The sequence below is a fragment of the Anticarsia gemmatalis genome, chromosome 1, assembly GCF_050436995.1.
Source record: "Anticarsia gemmatalis isolate Benzon Research Colony breed Stoneville strain chromosome 1, ilAntGemm2 primary, whole genome shotgun sequence".
Lineage (NCBI taxonomy): Eukaryota > Metazoa > Arthropoda > Insecta > Lepidoptera > Erebidae > Anticarsia > Anticarsia gemmatalis.
The window spans coordinates 12,242,462-12,264,070 of NC_134745.1; the positions used below are offsets into that span (position 1 = coordinate 12,242,462).

The 21,609-nt window shown below is 34.0% G+C and overlaps 1 protein-coding gene across 1 annotated transcript in view; it reads right to left on the minus strand.

Annotated features, from left to right (window-relative positions):
* The window catches only part of egr (TNF superfamily member 12 eiger), a 66,731-nt gene that overhangs the window by 12,672 nt on the left and 32,450 nt on the right, over nt 1–21,609 (minus strand). The window contains exons 2-4 of the mRNA XM_076120244.1: nt 9,901–10,101; nt 2,131–2,296; nt 726–861 (exon numbers count right to left, since the gene is read on the minus strand). Coding sequence (XP_075976359.1) covers nt 726–861; nt 2,131–2,296; nt 9,901–10,101 — 503 coding nt within the window. The remainder of the gene's footprint in view (nt 1–725; nt 862–2,130; nt 2,297–9,900; nt 10,102–21,609) is intronic.

Consider the following 21,609-nt stretch of genomic DNA (forward strand, 5'->3'; position numbering starts at 1 on the left):
TTTTGGTGAAGGTTAGCACAAAGAGAGTTTAGGACTCGAGTTCAAACATGCTTACAACTTCTTTGTTCAAAAAAGCAGTCGTATATGGCCTGAAATGTAAGATGAAAGTTTGTCCGCGAGCTGCGCGGGTCATCTCAATAAATATTACTCAACGTCCCTCCCACAAACCAACTTAGCCTTTTTCATTCCCGCTTCGAAAAAGCCGTAATAAAAATAGCAATAAACATTATGAATCCATGAATATTTGTCGTGATGAAACCGGAGGAGCTTTGCGGTCGCATTCCTGATTACTTCGCACCGTCCTCTGCAATTTATATATACCTGCACTGGAATTTGCGGTCGTCATTACCTTTACAACTAGATCTCCTGCCGGCTTGAAGATATGCTGATTTAAATTGCTAAATAAGTCATTTTATTATGGTTCCGGATGAAGCCGAGCTTACCTTAAATCACATCTCCGTTGAGTGTTGTAGCGGTCTGGCTTCGCCGTCTTATGACAATTTGTCAAATATGTTTTGGCAGAATAGGAGATTTATGGACGTAATCACGAAACGAAATAGTTATAAACAATAATAAACATATATCGCATAGAACTAGAACTGTATAGAAGTTGATTTTGAAGCGTATCAAGGTATTTAATACGGTGAACTTTGTTCGTTCTGAAAAATGTTCTTATTGGAAATATAAACAAAAATTTTGATAATCTCTTTATCCAGCGATCTTACCTGACATCAGACTTGGCAATGGCCCTGGGAGCTGCAAAGTCGTCGATGACTTCTGCCGCGGAGTCGGTGATTACACTGCGTTTTTCACGAACACTGTCTTCCCGCGCCTGCTTACCAGGAACGTCAGTCCTGAGACCTGTGGATAAATAGATCGTTAGAAAGTTAGAAGAGCTTCTGCAATCTGTATTAATATATCGTATGATAAGCGATGTGATAAAGTCTGATTTGAACAGCTGCTGTAACTTAGACGTAACTGCAGGTGACTATGACATAGTATAGAGCTGTATTATACCTAAAATGGATAGCTGGTAGACTCTTTTAACTACTGACTGAGTGTTATTCCAACAAAGCTGGCTCTAGATAGGCAGGCTAGTGCAAAAATAAACAATCATAACATTTAGGTAGGTGATTGTGCTCGTAGCATAAGCCTTAATTAGACACTTTTTCTACAGAAAGTATTGTGAATCTTAAGGGCTCTGTTAGAAAACTGATGAAGCAATCTATTTGACAAGTTGCGTCGGGGAATTGAATCGATTTTATTGCGTTTTATCACGAGCCGGCTTGCACACGCAAAAGCTGACTACTTTTACATTAGCCTTTCTAAATGTTGATTTTCAACCACTATTATACTTTGTGTTTAAAGATTTAAATAATGTAGGGTTTAAGTACGTACAAATACTGTAAGGCGAATATTTTACCGACATTTTAAAATGATTCTGATTCCGATGTAGGCATAATTTACTGAACTCCATCTATAGTTATCAATGGTTAGTCGCTGCGAAGTGTAATTAATGAAATTCATTGAATCTTCCACAAACTTCTCCAACACTGAGGCAAACTTTAGAAATGTTTAAGGGGTCTCCGAGTACCTCGAAGTGATCGTTTTACTTCTAAAAGATTGAGAGCACTTTAAATAAAATTTATTTGAAGAGCGGCAATTTTACAAGAGCGACGAGTTGTCGGTAGAAAGTTTTGCATCGGAGAGAACATTTCACTAGAGGCGGATTACCAATATAGTTTGAAATATGAATGGGATACTTGATACGGTTTGCGAGATGTAAAGTTATTGCGGCAATTTTTTTTCTCTTCTTGGTTGTTGTATTTAAGTGTAGGTTTATTGCATCAGTGAACTGATATTTTTTCCTAATAACAGCAAATTAATTTTTGCAGTAATTTCACGGCGGATAATTTCTTCTTCAAATATCCCTCATAACGAAAACCACTAAGGGCCAAATTTAATAATTTACAACCCAAAATTGGGCCAATGGGCCAAATTGTTATATTTTTTATTTTTCAAGAATTCACTTTGAGGTGTAAATTCAAAGTTCAAATTATAAATGTCCAGAAAAGTTTACATATTGAAACGTTTTTTTTTATTACAAATGATTTTTAAAATGTAACTAACCAGTGCGTAGAGTTAATTCAAGGTCAGGATCCTCTGGGTTCTCGTTGAATCGTCGCTTCAGCTCCCTGATGTTGGACTGTGCGTTCTTGTCGTTGTCGGTGTTGAACATTAGGTCTGTGTCCGTGAAGTCTTCGGGCTGCAGGTGCACCATGTTTGTTGTGCCGATCTAATGACAAATAAATAAATTTAACCCATTACTGTTCCACTGCTGCGCCAGGGTCTCCTCCCGTAATGAGGGAGGGGTAAGGTGTTTAGTCCACCACGCTGGTGACAAATAATAAGTATTAAATACTGGTTATTATGATTGACTGGTACTATGGTCTCGGCGGGAGTACTGCTGATCACGAGACAGGACTCGAGTCCCAGGTCTAGCAGAATACTAGGTGGACTTTTTTAATTTGTATTGAATTATTTCTTTATGGTAAGTATCCTTGAGTTGTATGATATGCTGGGTATTCCATATAGCTCTGCCCAGCTGGCTGTTACACCAGCGGGTGTAACAAAAAAAAAATAAATAAATGGTAAACTCAAGTAAGAGTGAAGCACTGTGTTTCATACAAGATAATACTAAGTACTAAATATACCCATAACATAATAAATTATGAATCCAGGAAGAAAACATCAAATTAAAGAAATTAGCATTACAAACGAACGGTTAATATATTAAAATGAGCTCAAGAGCTCAGAAAATATATTTGAACAAAAACATAGAGGAAAAGAACCGAACGGGAAACTGGAATAAACAATCACCTTAACATACCTGGTAAAAAGCAAAAATAAGTACTATAACATTTCATAAAAATACAAAAACAACAACAATTTCTATCCATTAGCGCTTTTAAAAATAAATTCGCAAACATAAAGGTCCAATAACAAAGCATCGAGTGCCATTAAAACGAAAAAAATAAAATAAAACAATAAGCAAAGCGTGAGTAGGAATTGTGAATCAGAGAGCAGAACACTCAGCGATAAGTGGCGGTGATGATAGCACTCTCAAAACAGACAAAATACAACTCAAACTCGATAAATAAGGGCTGTTTTTCACTGAAATATTTCTGTCTCTATAGACAAAAGATCGTATGTAAAACATTAATCGTATTATTTTGTTTGCTGTAGAGTCAGGAAGATATGGTAGGTTAATCGATGGACAACATTTTGGTTTAGTCGTAGAGCGAAAAATTATTTTAAAAATGCCCGCTGTATTGTTGTCTAACTTATACTTCTGCTCTACACCTAGGATATATCAGGCGTGATTGTGTAAATAGCTGGAAATCGTATAATTTAAATAGTGTGAGTTCAACTTCCCAAACCTAATATTTACTGAATCACGTAATTATTTATTGTTCGTAAAATCCATTTGTTTACTTTTTTATTTTGATTGCTAGCTGTACATTAAATAGGTCGGCAGGTAAATCATAAAGGAAAACAACGCTAAATGTCAGAAAGAATCCATATGAGATTATATTCTCCAAACATACGAGTATTAACATACATAATAATATCTCTATTATCCTCCTAGAGAAAAAGTGTTAGGTAAAGGTTACAACTCCTACGTAAATATTCTTATCTACAATTCTATCTATAAAATTTCAATTTTTATGGAAGATATATATATTATTTAGTAACTACATAAATGTATCGAGCCTTATTTCTATTGACCGCGTAGCGTGCACTTCCCAAAGCTTTTACAAAAACTAATGGAAAATCTTAATTACTCGCGGTCGGTCGCGGCAAATTATTACAGAATATAAAAAAATCATGAACATGAATAAACGTCCTCAGAAACTATAAGATCTAACTACATAATCTACAGATTTCTTCTTAATTTAGCTTTCAACATGTGCCTGTAAATGACGCAACAATACCTATAGCCAATTGTAACCCACGCCCAAATAACTTGACCCGAGAGATGTGGCGACGAGAGGAATGGACACTAAAGTACCTCTTGAGACACTGTGACGTCACAAGCTATTCACAAAGTCAAATCAATGTATCCGTGTGTTAGGTAATGTGACGTCATAGTACAGTCTGGCTTAACTGGTGCTTGAATGATAAGCTGATGATTGTGTGACCAAGTGTATGTAAATCTTGGATTAGAGATATAAATGGAGCCATCAGAAACAAATTGTTTATAAATATATGCATTTTAGTATTGCAAAATAAAAATACTTTTTCTTATTTTCAAGGTTAACGAAAAGCGGATTTCAGATTCGGCAAACATTGTTTTATCTAATATTACACTGAAATTAACTCGAAAGTTTGTCCTCTATCCAAAGTATAAAAACTAAGATATAATACTTAAAATAAAATATTATAAACTAGTAGTTAATTGTTGTAGAGTTTATCAGTGCCTCTATCTATTTTACAACGAACTTTTTTACAATGACCAACACGGACTGGTTCGCCATTCGACAATAACTCTACATAATCCCGTCCCACACACAATCAGGCGGTATTAATAAAATAGCTTTCAGTTCACGTTACGAACTAAAGTTATATTAAAGCTTAACATACTTTTTGTGAGGTAAAAGTTACGTATGTTCATATGTTTTCGGATAATTCAGTTATTTGCACTGTACATTACACTTTCAAAGATGATTTTTTTAAACATTGATAACAACGTGTCACCAATAGCGTCATTTCGGACTAACATACAGTAGCTCTATTCTCTACTACTATCGACTACCGACAACCGACCTGTCATCGTGAAATTTTGTATGAAAATCTGATCAGCGCCTCCGACGAGTGTCGTCGGAATTATTTTGGCAGTACATTGTAAATGTCAAAATTTCGATACTCGACAGTACAGAATCGCGCTACAGAGCGCTTGACATTTAAATTAGTTCCTTAAAAATACGCTAGAGGTGATTAAGATTTTTTCTTATAGTTAATTCTTCGATGATATTTAATACGTTTTCCAGCTTTAACTAATAACTATGTACTAGTGAAACACATTTCTGCTTACCTTCGCAGATAGCAGAACGTGTTAGTTTGTAAACTACTCCAATTACATCAATACTGCTCTGATAAAACAGATCATTAGGAAGAAGCTAGAAATTAACGAACCTTTTATATAAAAAAACGTTGTTGAAGCAATCTGAGAAAGAAATTCACCAGAAAAATAAGTTACTTTCTTAAAGATTTTATTTATCTAAAGACAGTACACCTAAACCACATCTCTAAGAGTTATTCTGAATAAGAATCGATCTACTTTTCATGCAATTTCCCATGTTGATAATTGAAGATCCAGGATCATAAGTTGCTTTTTTCAAAACTCCCTGTTTGCTTTCCCATTCTTTTTTTAAAGACAACTCCCGCACTTAGAATTGCTCTTGTGTTGCGGGGACTTTTACAAATATACAAACAACGGATACAGAGTACAACCAGACCCGAAACAATTATTTGTGGATTGCACAAATAATTGCTCCGTGTGGGAATCGAACCCACGACCTCCCGACCCAATGGTAGCGGCGTGGTTAACCAAACCACTACGCCACAGTCAAATTATACGCGAATGGAACCGCGTGGAACTGCTAGTATGTCATATAAAGGATAGAGTTTAATTTGAAACTCTTTTCATCGACATTATAAAGGTCTGGTCTGATCTCGAGTGTTTTGTTTGCCTGATGTATGCGGTCGTCAACACCTCGCCATAATCGATCAGGATTACGTGTGCGCTTTTAACTTTATTGTTTATTGAATATTATTCATATCTGATTTATATTTGTGCGAAGTTAGGTGTTTGTGTTATTGATTTCTTTGTTTCGGGCTGAGATGGGAATTATAAGATTACTATATGATGTTCCGGGATCATGTTTGTTTATTAATTCATTTATAAATGCTTATTTATTGCGCTATTAAGTTTTAATCATACATTACATACCTATTTTACCTATGTATCTATGTTGAGATGATTATAAAATCAACATTACTAATTAAAAAAATACTTTTTCCTTAGTATTAAGTATACAGACTTGGACTAGAACTAATAGGCGGTAATACCTCAAATTTATCCAATCTAAATTGATTTTCTGTTCAAAATATTCGTTTAATTGGAGAGTAACTTCAAATAACATCAAACAATATTTATCATTAATAGTACCACTACAGTATAATCTCCGGCCAACGTCTAACCCACTAAAGCCTATGTTCCAATAATAATCTCCCTTAAATAATGGTAAATTCTCGATCCCTGTTCGTTATTGCGGCAGATCTGCGGCGACCGTTGCTTCAATCGCGGTCGGGTATAATGTCTATTGATTTTCATATTAATTACCCTGGCAACACCGAGCTTCGTCGTTATTTCAAATATTCAGCCTTGGTAAGTTGCGAGCTTCGTTTATTGTTAGTCTAGTATCTGATTAATTCATTGCTTTTAATAGTATACCTATATCTTGGGAAAGGGGAGGTAAAGTTGATTTATTATACTCTTGAAGTAAATCGGGTTTTTATGTAAGAGATAATTGTACCCAATTACTCTGCGCGAGGTACAATTACAAACTCCGGACTCCAAACTGTTTCACGGAAAGACCACAACGAGCGAGCGAGCGACCGAGCGCCAAAATTCCGTTTCAATCCCAGATCCCTATTATCCCAACAAGGCTGTATATTTCTATATATTTTCACAAAACCCGATAACACTAATTACTTTTCAAGGAAACTGGATACTTTATTCTTTAATCTAAGTCTGTTATTATTTTAATCAGAATAATTAAGAGTTTTCCAGACTGAAAAAGGTTGCGCGATCATTATCTGTGCTTGTTTTGTACCTAGCGATGTCCTGAGTCCCGAGGGACGACACGTTTCACTGCTCACATAAATTAAACAACCTATTTGTGTTACTTCATGTGTAGGAGACGAGAAAAACAAAGTATACCCTTTCTCATTAGTTAAACGAAAGTAACATTTCAAGTCTTTTTTTATGCTATTAAATTACCAAAAATATACATGTTTTGAAGAAAACTTTTCGTTTCTCTGATACTCGTATGGTTTTCAATTATATTTTAAACATCGGTTCAGCAGTTTAGCCGTCAAAGTCTAACGAAGATATAAACGGTCGAGTTTATAATATCTGTATAAGGTACAACCTGCATTTCATTAAACCACTCAAAAGATTAAATGTCGAACCTTTTTAAAACATTTTTACTGAAGTATGCACATATGCCTACAGCATTTTCAATGTGGGTTCACGAATAATTAAGTTATCAACGTAGCGCAGAAACGCTGCAACCCACCTTCATAATAAATAATATTACCACAAGCTTTCTTTCATTTTTGATATAAAATGACTGGTAATATAAAAATATTATGGCAATATTTGGTCGAAAATGTTAATACAAAATCTCTGCTTCCAAAACATTGTAACCAGGATATGTCATCAGCAATAAGGATAATACATAACGTTTTACGACAAAATACAAAATTCCCGGAAATCTAAGCGATATAAACGCGCTTTTTCATTTTTCTTTCAGGAAATCCGAAAGTACTTTACAAATTGTCCTTTATATTGGAGTGAAGTACAAAAGTACTATAGATTGAAAATTTCATTACATTAAATGTCAGCGCAATGGATTCCAAATTAACGAAAGATTAAGTAATGACAGTTACTTCGATATTAAATTGTTGGATGACCGTCAGTGCCGACGAAAGACTTTTGCAATCAACTGAAAAGTGTAGAGATTAAACTTTAATTATCCTTTTTATTATAATCTTTTAGCAAATTATCTTTATAATTTTTGAAGCTGTAATAATTTCATCGGGCGGCTGATCTTTGCAGTGACTGTACTTTAATACACGAACATTCACGTATGTTTAGTAAATTTCACATAACACAAACAAATAAAAGCTGTCCGAAATTCCTATTTTTTTTTAAATACTTGACAAATGTATTTGGAACTGTTTTTTCACTACAAAGATACAAGAGATTACAAACGATATAATTGTAGGGGCGTGATATTCTCTGGTCGGTATTATCGAATATTAGATTCTGAAATATAAAATCATACAAAGTACATACAAAATTAGTCGAAGCTAGCCTGTTATAGATAGTCGATATTGGTGGAATGGAAAATCGCGCAACAGAAACTCTTACGGAAACTTACAAAGGTTACACAATAATTCACTTCAATAAGCACAACTTGAACTGACAAAGAACTACGCACATCATACCTACATACATACAAGTGTCGGCGCGTGGAAGCACTCATCTGTATCTCAAGCAGTTGTATTGAGATCGCACTCACTGAGCTGTGACGCGTCATCCGTCTGTGCTATGACCTCTATGAATATATTACATAGTAACACGTCACCACATATTATAATAATATGATAAGTTCGTCATTTTAGCGACGTAATGTATGTGAGGTGTTGTACGCAAATATGACACGGTTGCATTAATTTGACAGTTTGGAATGACGTTATTACGTACGTTATCTACGTGAAATGTCATTTTATGAGAGGTGAAACTTTATACCCGACTGCTCAGAAAATATTATATTTCTCACACTTTTAAAGAATACAATTGGAGGAGCTCGGTGGCAAAATAACAATTTAATTTATACTATAACATCGAATACAGAAAAAAGTAATTCTCGAGGAATACGCTTGTCTGCTTTTGTTACAATATTTCCTGAAAGTTACTCGGTTGTCTATAGTCGTATGAAATAACCCCTCTATCTTCATGTTAAGCAAAATATATCGAATCAAAAACAATAACTTTCTATGTCTTCGGTCGAGGCTAGGCAAAAAAGGGTAAAGAAAAACAAGCCATCCGAAATTATCGATACAAAGAACACCACAAAACTTTAAATGTATCTTTAGTCTGTACAACTAGCAATATAGTCAACTAACCCTTTTATCTATTCAATAGCGTTTTTTACAAGAGTTTAGAAGCTATTGAATAAATAAACTAGCGCTAAATGTACCTCAGAAACCGGGGATGAATCTAGTGCTTACCTACGATAATAAACAATAATGTTCTCATGAAACTAATATAATATTACCCATATATCACAAAGTAAAGTTCACTTGATATTATAACAACATTAATTAGCGTCATTCCGCTCCACAGGTAAGAAAATACAAGACCTATTGCACTGTACTTGCTCAGCGCATTTTCCGTAAAGTAGCAAGGGAATTAAATTTATACTGCAGTTATTATATTGTAAGTAAACAGACTTTTATAGACTTTTATGAGGTTCTGGTTTCTGCACGCGGTTTTCTTTGTGTAAAATAGTTTTCCGACTGTATTCCGTAGGAAGAGAAAACCTTTTAGAATGAATACCTAGTATCTGAGTAATTCAAAATCAAAATTTACTTTTTTACAATATAATTTTTGGACTGAAAAGTTGTCCTTTGTGGTCCTAGGTGCAATCACCTTATCCTGACGACTGACGACGACTGCCGAAATAGGTCCACTTTACGAATATACTGGATACCTAAATTATGGTGAGAACATAGCTAATATTTCATCAATAAAAAATTAAGGAAAAAAGCGAGGTGAAAAAGTGCATGAAGGTTGTGGTGTTTATTCAAAGGAATGAGCTTATGTACACAGCGAAAGAGGCTGATTGGTTGAGGAACCTGGATTTTGCAGGTTTGATGTATGAGGGAGTAATGCGCGCCGCTAAAGCCACCATTTGTCGGAATGACTTTTGATGCCATTTTCATCAATAGATGTAGCAATTCTCAAGGAAAGTTATCGTTTATATTTGCTGGCCGCTAAAACTAGAATCCTATTACTATAAAAGTAAATAATCAAATAGCACTCACATGTTCAGCCCTCTTGTCATAGTCAGGGTACCAGTCCCCGCTCTCGGCGTCATCCCCGAGGCCCAGCATGTCCTCGTCGTCACCCAGGTTGTCATCCTCGAGCACGGTCAGCGTGTGCAGCTTCTCCAGCGAGTCGTACGACTTGTCCTTCACTATATCTTTGCCGTCCATCACGCCGCTTATGTCCTCGTCTGCGTAGATCTGCAAGGAAAAGAAAATGGCTATGAATTTTAAATCGCTATATTTCATAAAACAATTTATATGAATGTGTGTTTATGACTAATCTCTAAATTGCTAATTAAGATAATGTTTGGCAAGGTACCAGGGCCTGTAACATGGGTAGCCTGTATATTTTCGACGACAAAAAATGCAAGGAGAGCAACATAATAAAACTCGTAGATAATGTTAAAAGATTAAAAGGATTCAACAAAAATATAACAACTCAGTTGGACCTATTACATACAAAAAATCACGACTGTTACGCTCGAAGGTGTAAGCAAGGATGTATGAAATATTAGGTCGGGGAAAAAGTCTTTTCGCATTATAGTATGTATGAACTTGTAATAAAATCTTCTCTCTACACAAAAAAGCTCGATATTTGGGTACCTCACGAGCTCACTGAAAGAAACCTAATTAACCGTGTACTCATTGGTGATTCTTAAAGCCAAAGAGATTTTATTACAAGTTCATACATACTATAATGCGAAAAGACTTTTTCCCCGACCTAATATACCAACGTTTCGCCAATTACTACTTCGGTTTCATGTTATATGGGGCAGCCTATCGCCTATTAAAATAGGGTAATTTTAATGTCAATAAACTAATAAAATAGTAATAGTACTATACTAGTGTTACTGTTGTAAAGACTACATTCATAGAACAAAGTACAGGCTAGATTAACTCATTCCTTTCAATTAACTACAAGCCAATGTTGTTAAATGAAAACATGTGTTCATTACTGGAAGTTTATTACTGTGCGGCTGCTGTACATTGAGACAGACAATATACGATATTATTGTACAATGTTTTATGGATATAATACATATTGCGCCGTAATTTATTTTGTATAGAAATTGGATCTTTTGCAAATCAAAAGCAGGATATATTCACTCTTTCAAACTGAAAACTTAATACAAGCCATACTTATTTCCTATTACTACAAGTCCAAAACACATTTCCTTAGATATTATAATATGATATCATACGAAACCCCTTAACTATCCTAAAGGACAGACAAATTGACAAAAAAAATATCGTTGGTTTCGTATTCAACTCAGAGACAATCATGGTTATTACAGTAAATTCTAGACACCTTTTAACTTACTATCTAATGACACATATGTCTATAGTAAAATGACAGACAAATAACTAACGGAAGTTGCATTTGTTTTAATTCAACTTAATACTTAACTATCATTGATCACTCAAGTCCCAAAACTCACGTCTCAACTACTTCAAAAATGTAACCTTTAACATCAATATCAATATTTCAAAAGCACTTAAATCTATTAAAAGCTGCTCAATTTGAAACAATCTCTTATTGACGATGAAGGCAATTTGTCATCTCAAAACATATGTTCTCATGTTATATGTTATATTATACTCAACATACGTTTCAAAGCAATCAATCATTTTAATACCCCCCGACCTTTGTACGAGTAAAGACCCTTCAAGAATAATTTTATCTTTAACATTATTTAATATCTTCTCCAAAGAAATTGAATATAATATTTGAATAAATGGATGAGCTTGATATCGTAAAATATATTGTGCGTGAAATTTTATGTTTTTTATTTTATTACAGCGAAGATTTACTTCAGGCTGAAAAATCATGGCTTTGGCAGTCTTTGGCCTTACTCGAATATCAGCTGAAAAAATAGTACCTCTATAAATATTACTGTTTAATAAAATGTATATCCATAATCAGTTGCATAATATTCCGATAGCTACCAGACTAACTAAATTGATAATACACCGTTAAATTGCTGAGAGTGTAATTGGCATTTCCCGGAAAATGTCACGTGGCTTTTATATTAGATCAATTTGTAAACAGGAAAACGGTCTAAAGGATCTCTGTACAAACAGACTGATAAGATAACTTTGCAACTCATAATGTAATTGAGTTATACAACACTTGCTACAAATAGTTCACTCAATTTCGTTTGGAATGCGTGACGACGAATGAATGGTGCCTAATTAACCAATTCATAGAGCACACACCCACTTGTAAAATACCTATTAAAATAGCATCAACTATGAACTAACTAATCAAGCAACACTAATAGCTTTGAGAGGCAAACATACATATGCGTACACGTGGGGCAATCTCAACGCATACCACATATAACATTGATTGGAAGTCCCACGATTCAATTAACTGATCCTTTGAAACGCGAAACGTGAGCTCCAGCCGTGTAGCATGTCTTCATTAGCAAACACCTCTATCTCACTTGCACTTACTAAAACAACTCAAGAGTAAGAGAGAAGGTAATAATTTTAGTAGCAGGTTGAAAGCTCCCGTCGCATTAAACGCTTCACTACAAAAATAAACTTGTAATCACGGTGTTTGATCGCAATCGCGGGCACGGGACTGTGTACGAGGAGAATTTATTGTGTTGTTGAGATTCAATCAATTGGACTGCACGTACTGAAACAACACTCCGAACAAAATATACCTCAACGAAAATGAGTGCAATTCTAATATAACTATTAATACTACCGTATAGCTTTTAATGGCTGTTATTAATTACAGTAAAACATGTAACGAGAGTCAGAAAAACTTTTACATTAATATAGCATCGAAATATCGGTTATTTTCATAGAAATTGCGAAAAAAACTTAGTCAAACTCATTATGTCATGTATTTTTCGGAGATTTTCCCTTGCGGAAAGTTTATCGGAAATTATTTCCCAGAAATGTTTTTCTTGCAGATTTGTTACAAGCCTGTTTATTTGGATAACAATTAATTGGGTGCGTCATGTCAGCTCATTACATTAAATAGATACATTGTATGTTTCGTGTTCTGTAAGTTTATTGTTAGCTGTACAACTCCGATGTATGGGGTGGAACCATTCCTTAAATGTCGTTTGGAACCCCTACTATGCGTTTTCGTTATACAATTTATTTTTTTGCTCATTTGAAATGTTATTCGTACTAATTTAGTTTTATTGTGAACCAACCCCTGGTACATTCAAAACATTAAATACTAGGATCTTGACTGCTAACTTTACATAGTACTTATTTAGGCCTGTTATCACAATCACTCCAAATTTTACCTAAAGTCGCCCTATTCTACGTACTACTAATGAAGAAAGTAAGGACGAGGCCGGACCAGAGTGTCACTTTACCTTATGTCCATCTTTCCTTCTACAGTCTTCATATTCAGCAAATATTACCTACGAACAAATAGTAGAAGGCGTCGAGGCGTCAAAGCGACCTTGGCGAGGCAAATCGCTAGTCATTTCATGGCGTATTTAACACGGCCATTCGGACAGGGCTACATTAGTGGGAGCCACACGCGCCACTCGCACCACGCGCGCAAACAAACACTTCCACTTACACATCACACTTATTGCTTTTACTTGTTATATGAGCAGGGTATTTAGACTTGTATGCTTATACTATATATAGATTGAGGACGTTCAGTCAACTAGTTTCGTGCAAAATTGTTTAAAACAATTCCTTGCAAATTTAAGATGTGACTTACTTCAACATATTTTCAAAGGTTTTTCTGCGACAAAATAATAAGGTTTTTAGAAAAAAAACAGATATTCATTTCCGATTTATATAATAAACAATTCGCCCCATAACAAGATATCAATAAAATTGTTCAAGACAATTTGTCAAGAATTACTATAAATGACTATAATTGCAATAATATTTATTCAAGAAATGAGAAGCAGAAGTCCTCTATAACCATAAACCCAAGATCCTGTTCCTATATTAACAAGTCATCTAGCTAAGAGCCAAGCTTGATAAGCACTAAGATACTGCAACTTAATCCGGTTATGCATAAATTAGATTAAAGAAAATTATCTTTGAAACTTGTTTTGAAAAAACTGACTTTAACTTTAACCGACCGAGTAGATATGTTACTGTAAAAGCCCGAACTGTGGTAAATCCTAAGATTTTCCGGTAAAACCTAAGATTTACCAACTCTCAATGGTAAAAGTCCGAACAAGCCAGAGTTTAAAAACTATGTTGCGATATATAAAAAAATCCTCCTTCATAACTATGTTTATAACTATTTCACGGTATAATTATATACTGTGACATAGTTATAAAGAAGGAGTTATGGGCACAGCGACATGGGTAGGTTAGGTTAGAACCACCTTAGCCTTCGTGGTTATTTTTTTTTAACCACCCAGAAGGAGGAGCCCCGCGAAGCGGGGCTCCGGCGACATCTCGACGTCATCAAGTGAATATAGGTAAAAGTTCGAAATAAAAGAATTGTTCGGGCTTTTACCATTGCGAGTTGGTAAATCTTAGGTTATACCGGAAAATCTTAGGATTTACAACCGTTCGGGCTTTTACAGTAACAGATATACTTATATTGTTTTAAGATTGCTTTTATAATAAATGATTATAGCATATATAGTCGCCTCGAGTGACTGAAGCCTCAAAAAATTGTAGATTAAAAAAAAATGTTTTATTCAACGTTGGATTGAAATCGAAAGTAAAAACTTAAGGTTATCAAATCGTCGTAATTTGACTGCATCTCAATAATTGGTGAATGTACGTAGATACATCGAGAGAGGATTGGAACATTTAATGCATACGATACACGGTATAGTTTGGAATCCGCAGGCTGAGCATTAATTAATTCAAGTAAACCAACCGGTAAAGACTAAAGAAATTATCGATAACATTCTAATATTAGCTGTTCGTTATAACGACAATAATTACAGTTTCATGAAGTCAATTATAACGTACTTAGTCAACAATTTTCGATAAAGTTATTTTCTTAGAAGTAGAGAAGTTTTCCAATTAAGGGACATTTTACAAGTAACTGAAGTTTATTATACAATGATAAATAGGGAAATAACTTTGTTATATTTTTACAAAATTGCCGTAACAAAATACGTAACTAAAGTTTGTTTTGTTTTACCCAAGTCAGCCATTTTTACTTGATTTAATTACATAATTTACCGAGAATAAATGTAACTAAATTAAAATATAGCGACTACGCAGCTAGGCAATGCAGCGCTGTTTAGAAAAGTTATAGTTTTCTATGCTAATAACCATATTTGTTTTCACTTTTAAGTCAAATGCATAGTTTTTTCCTCATATGGAACACATACTTCGAACAAAAAAAATTAAAACATTTTTTTTTCGAAGTTACTCAGCTATTATATAATATCGTCGATTGGTTATGATATACAAAGCAACATAGATACATAGGAAAAGATGACAAAGTTGAACGTCCGGCATTTGAAGCCCAAACAACGTGGGCGTAAGAAGACATCAATATGTACATATTTGATACACATCTATTGATATCAGCAAATTGAACTTACAGATACATCTTATAATCTTGTGATCCGTTCTCAATAATATTGAGTTTGATCTCCACAATCTTCTTTAATATTTGATTATTTTTATCTTTATTCTATACTAGCTGACCCGTGCAACTTCGCTTGCGTCCATAAGAGAGAATGCGTCATAATTGCGTCCTAGCGTGATGATATATAGCCTATAGCCTTCCTCAATAAACAGGCTATCTAACACTGAAAGATTTTTTTTATAGCGGATCAGTAGTTCCTAAGATTAGCGCGATCAAACAAACGAACAAACAAACTCTTCAGCTTTATAATATTAGTATAGATTGTAAGTATTTGATTCCTTTCATCTTTATTATATTTTTATCTTTTATGTCAATTTCATATTAGAATTTAAAAGATTAGTTAACGTACCTATTCTAAAGTGCACTTCTTTATCAATCTTCCATTATTAATGTTGTTTTTACATAAGCGAAGATGTTTCTTGTAGTGAATATTTTATTAAATAATAAAGTAAAATATCTCAAACTATTGACTTTGTTATGCTCATCATAAGATCGACCAAAATAGTTAGATAGTGAGTTGAATTACTGTGTTAATGTATAGTATATCTTATTTAATAACATATAATTCAACGATGTTAATTTTTGAGGGCTAAATATCGTACCGTTTGTCATTGAAACATTTATGACAGTCCTTTTAGCCAGTCTGTCCCGATAAAGTGCATAAATAATTGCCTTTAAATAACCAGTTGGCACCGATCGGAATCCCGGGATAAAATTAACTGAAGCGATGTCTGATACCTTGAAAAAGGACAGATAGACATTGAATTATATTAATTGTCACTAAGAAAATATATGGAATTAAAATAATTTGATGTTAGTATGTTTATCAGTTGCCTGGTTATTATAATGTCAGCTCTTCTTAGTCGGGAGTGTGAGTGGTCCTGTATTTATTTCCTTGTATCGACTTTGTCACAGTAATGCATATCACTGTATACAAATTTCCGGCAAAGTCTAGAAAATTTTGAAAGGTTCTGAAGTTAATAACAATTAACTTCTCACTCCTAATAAAACTTCACTTATATAAAAGGTACTCTAAGAAATTTTACACAGAATAAACTAAAGCTGCTCTAATTTGAAAAAATCTCAACAAACAAATCAACCTGACAACTTTACCATCTTTTACAGTTACAATGGACCACATAATACTTAATTCCAAACCCATAAATACATTAACACCACTAAAACACCCATTAAAACCTTACATCATGTCTTAGCACCCCAAGTTTATAATTACATGTGTATTTTTATCACCCGCTTCGGCAAAGTGAATAAAAGGCGTATGAATTTATGCGTGCGATCAATTCGCGACTAAATTGGTTCTGACAGCCGACCGCCACGTGGCATGATGGTATGGTGTATTGATTACGATATAAAATGCTTTTATGATATGTACATGACGTAAATGTACACCTACTGGAGGATTTGTTAGAGTATTGGGGAATTTTTGAAAAGTTTGACCACCGGGAAGTATTTTGAATATTTAGTAATTTCGTGTGATATAAGTGCGAGAAAAATACGCCCCGTTTACTTGGGTTTACGTTCGCGTTATTCGGTCTAAGAACCTACAAAACGATAAGTCTTAATAAGGTTTAGACATCAAATCAAATAAATTTACTAAATTATAATTACCTATTAAAGATACATTAAACAGAAAAATATACTGAAAATCTTTCATTTCGTTCTATACTATTGCGGGTAAGACAGAAATGTCGCACTGTATCGGCATCGGTATATATTTGATTTAAATTCATGTTTATTTAAGGAATTTGTGCCTAAATTCTGTAGCAAAACTAAGTCTCAGTATATCTAAAAACATGTTTTATTAACGACGCAAGCACACTGACTTGTAATCACATTATTATCTAAGAATATTCGCAGCCGAGACCACACAGCAAATATCTAGGCAAAACTATGTACGTTACATACAAACTAGCAAATACATAGATCTGTTTAAAGCCTCAAGGCTTGTTGACACTATCAAACCTACTGAACTACCAATACCTATGCCAATATTATGTTGACGTCATCATTAAGCCTTTATTAAAACTTTGTCTTATGAGAATGAAATGGTTTTAAAATTTTAATATTCTGTCAGAATATTTTTGGTAAAACCAACTCAATTTGCTTTAGATATTGTACATTTAATTGCATGAAAAACACTCGTTTTTGTAATTTGAGATGACTGCCAATATACTTTTTCCCTGAAGACTGACGTATTTGGTATTTACCAGTATTTACCAATTATAGGTAGGTATTTAAACAGCATTTGTTTTAAGCAAACGAGTGACAAATGTGCCTAAATGCAGACTCATTTTGCATGAATGCTTCACCGCAAGACAGCTTGAGCAACAGCGGTCACACTTGCGGACACCACTATGATATACATTTGTCATGCTTGAGGCTCTACCAGAGTCTGCCTACCATGAAATGGGCATATAACTTAAACGGCTCTTATTTGTACACGCTGATTTCTTAAGAGGTTGTAAAAAATATACATCTTTCAGCTCATTGTCGCGCAAAGAATTTCCTCCTGTAATAGGGGAGAAAAAAGGCACCATTCTATCCAATTGCGATTTTGGGTTTTAAAGGTTTCAACAAGAAGATGAAAGGTAAACCAACCAACACAAACATCATTATTTCGTTCGCCGTCCTAATATTTGGGCGATGCCATACCAACCCTGTTGTCAAGATGTTTATGACAAAAAATTTACAATAGTAACAGACTATCATTCACATAGCAACTGATTTGAAAATTGAAAATGATTTTATTCACGCCACGTTCCAGTCAATTGATCTATCAAATATGTTCCATCGGAATTTATACGCTTATTAGATGAATCAACGATTTATTTGTCTCTTGTATTATTTACCCCTTTAAGTGTTGTAATTGAATATGCATTTGTGTGATAAAAATATGAGTTTTAAAGATTTTGCGCGTGCAACTACAAATTAATTACTTACACACTCAAAACACTTAATCTACATAACTCTACAAAAAAGGTTATTACTGGCAAACGTAAGCCTTTCTTTCGTAAGTGTTAGTATACATATAGTGAAAGATTCATTAAAGAAAAATACAGGTATTACCCAAGAACTAGACTTAATAATACAATACACTGATAGGCATGAATAAACTAAAGTTCTAGTTTACATATAAATAAATCATATCGAAGGCAATATAGATTAAAATATTCTATCATAAATATGAAGATTCTTGTAATGCTCTCAGGTGACCTGTATCGTGTAGGTTGAGGTTTTGTGTTCCACCTACGCTTAGCGGACCGAATCTGCTCATATTTCATTCCTAATGTTGCAAATTTAACGTATTTGCTGACATTATATATTAATTTTCGTGTTTATGTACCGGCCTGATATATTTAATAAAAGTAAATAAATACTTCGAGTTACAAGTTTACATAACTTACCTACACGATAACACGTATTTTAATATCAATGAAAAAAGTACTTACCTACCTAAACATAAAAAAAAATCGTACTATGTTTTTTTCTTGTTTTATAGGTCAACGATCGCCCGTGTTGTTGTTACCGGCCAGTATTGACAATTCATTTATAAATCGAATCATTACTTCATAAATATTTATTTGGGCGAATATTAACGATTTGTTGTCAAAATCGTTAATCGTATCTGACACAGAAATTCTCATTTACATTGCTTTCGCAACAACAAATACGAGTAACCTATTTTAAATAAAGATTTAGCGTTTTATACGTATAATAAAAACATTAAACTCTAACATTAAACTATTGTGATTTAAAATTACATTCTTTAGAAGTAAGCATTATAATAATAACCATTTATGTGTCCCACTAATAACCAGTGGTCTATAAAATTCAATTTCAGCTAAAAAATCGCACCTAAATACATAAAGAAAGAAAATAGCACCTAGAGTTAGCTTTACCATTATTTTTATTACGGCTTACTGACTTACTATTATTACTAAAAGACGATAACTTTTTTTATAATGATCTCATTATCCTCTATTCGGAACCCCGCTCGCGTCACAATGGAAAATGAAATAAGATAAAATCTACCGTGAACGGAATATTTTTCCGCATATTTCCGTTCTTTTATGGCGTCTGAATTTTAAGTATTTTGTTTATAGATAATAAATCGGATAATCCTCGGGCACGTAAGTCGATGTTAATCTCGAGTATTGGCACGAGATTTGGCAGATAAATACATGTCTTTGCCTTGTTTTCAAACATCGAAAAATTTCGCGCAAGGTCGATGAACTTTTGACGTTTACGCTTCGCACATATTTACATACTGTCGAATTATACTTGTATTATTAGTTTAGAACATTTTATATGGGGGTCCATTTTACCGGTGAACGGTCGGCTAAGTTAGTAGATAAGTGGATCCCATTTCATTTTCCCATCCCTGGTGACCCGTAAATGCATAACGGCCGACGAGTGTGTAACCGGTATAGGAGAGACACATTTATCTATTTTTCTTATTACTTACAACCCTGTTATATTCGTTAGCATATGTAATGTACAGCTTTATTCAATTCGGTTTCAGGACTTAAATAATTCCAGTCTTTATTTTCATAATTACGAGACGCAGTTGTGAAATTAATTATTTCGTACAAACAGAATGGCATTTTGCGGCATTATCAATTCACTCCAATGCATAAATTATGAATACTGAAAGGAATACTCGCAATCAATTCAGTAATAATTGCAATTCAGTGAATTTAACAATCTGGTCCGAGCGATTGCATGCCTATATACATACATTACCTACTATTATATGTTTGCAGTCTATAACTGTCACACATCATTCTCCATCTCCCTCCCACTTTACTCACTCTTGTACCGTAAAACAAGGACAAAAGTCGTAAACTTACAGCTTGCGGAGCTTGCGGTTACACTTGTCACATCAAAGGAAACTTCAAGGTCTAATATTAGTTACGTCACGTTACCTACATTGCCTGCAAACAATTTCTATAGCACAACAACCAGTAGCATAGGTAACTTTGCTATCTCCACTTTACCGAAAAAACAATAAAAGGTTCGCAGCAAAAAAAATATCGAACACTTATAATAACTAACTTAAAGAACATTTCAGATTTCTGGTCACAGCAGAAGAAAATAATAAATAATTTTCGTAAAATATAAAATTAAATAATAGTACAAGGTAATACTGAACTGTAATACTAGCCTAAAACTTTCTTTATCAGATTTAATAAGCTTTCTGAAGTAAAACGGATGGAGCGTAGATTGTAATTTTCCACCAATTGCTTGACAATTGGACAGGAAAAAAGTCAATTTCCGTTGTCAGAATAGATCACTTTTATGTTACACCCGTCTCAATAAACAGTCAATAACTATAAAATCTATTTGCAGCTAAACGTGTAAGCAAAAATATAAAGCAAAGGACATTGACCATCTATGTATGGACGTTGGACCAAGTGTCGCCCAACATTGAAACATAGTGCACAATGTACCTTAGATTAATACAAGTCCGTAACTCAGAGCGCTTCAAAATCTATCCGAGGAGTTTTGAGAAAAAAATATTGAATGTAGAGGTCTTACATTAACAAAAAAATAATAACCAACAGCTTATTTTTAAAATGAAAGACGATATATTATAAACAAGGGGTTTATTTGAAAAAAATAGGTTTACAGAGATGATGAACATAACAAAAATGATACCCTATGTTATAATACCTCATGTAGGCACTAACATAATCAATCGTCATCATCATTGTCGTCTAAGATTATTACTATCTAAAAATAAAGCAGGGCGTCTCACAACGTCTTGGTGCCTAGCCCACCCCAAAAACCAAACTAGGCACATAACGTGGGCACAACTGCCGATTGTTCTTCGTCCAGTAAAACATGAGCAGCAATAATGTTCAATGGAACCAAGCCCATGATTGTTCTCTTTTAACATCTTCTTTTCGAACGTTTTCTTTTAATAACTTTCTTGTTTTTGACAGCCGCCATTAAAAAATAATTATATATCGCCTAACATATCTGAATATGAGCAAGCGAGATAGGTGACATCGCTGAGCTTAGAAAAAACGCTATTGAGACGAGCGAGATCGGGACCAGACCAGACCTCGGGAGCTAGAATAAGTAGGATAATATATTTTTTTTACGTAAACCTCGTAAACGTT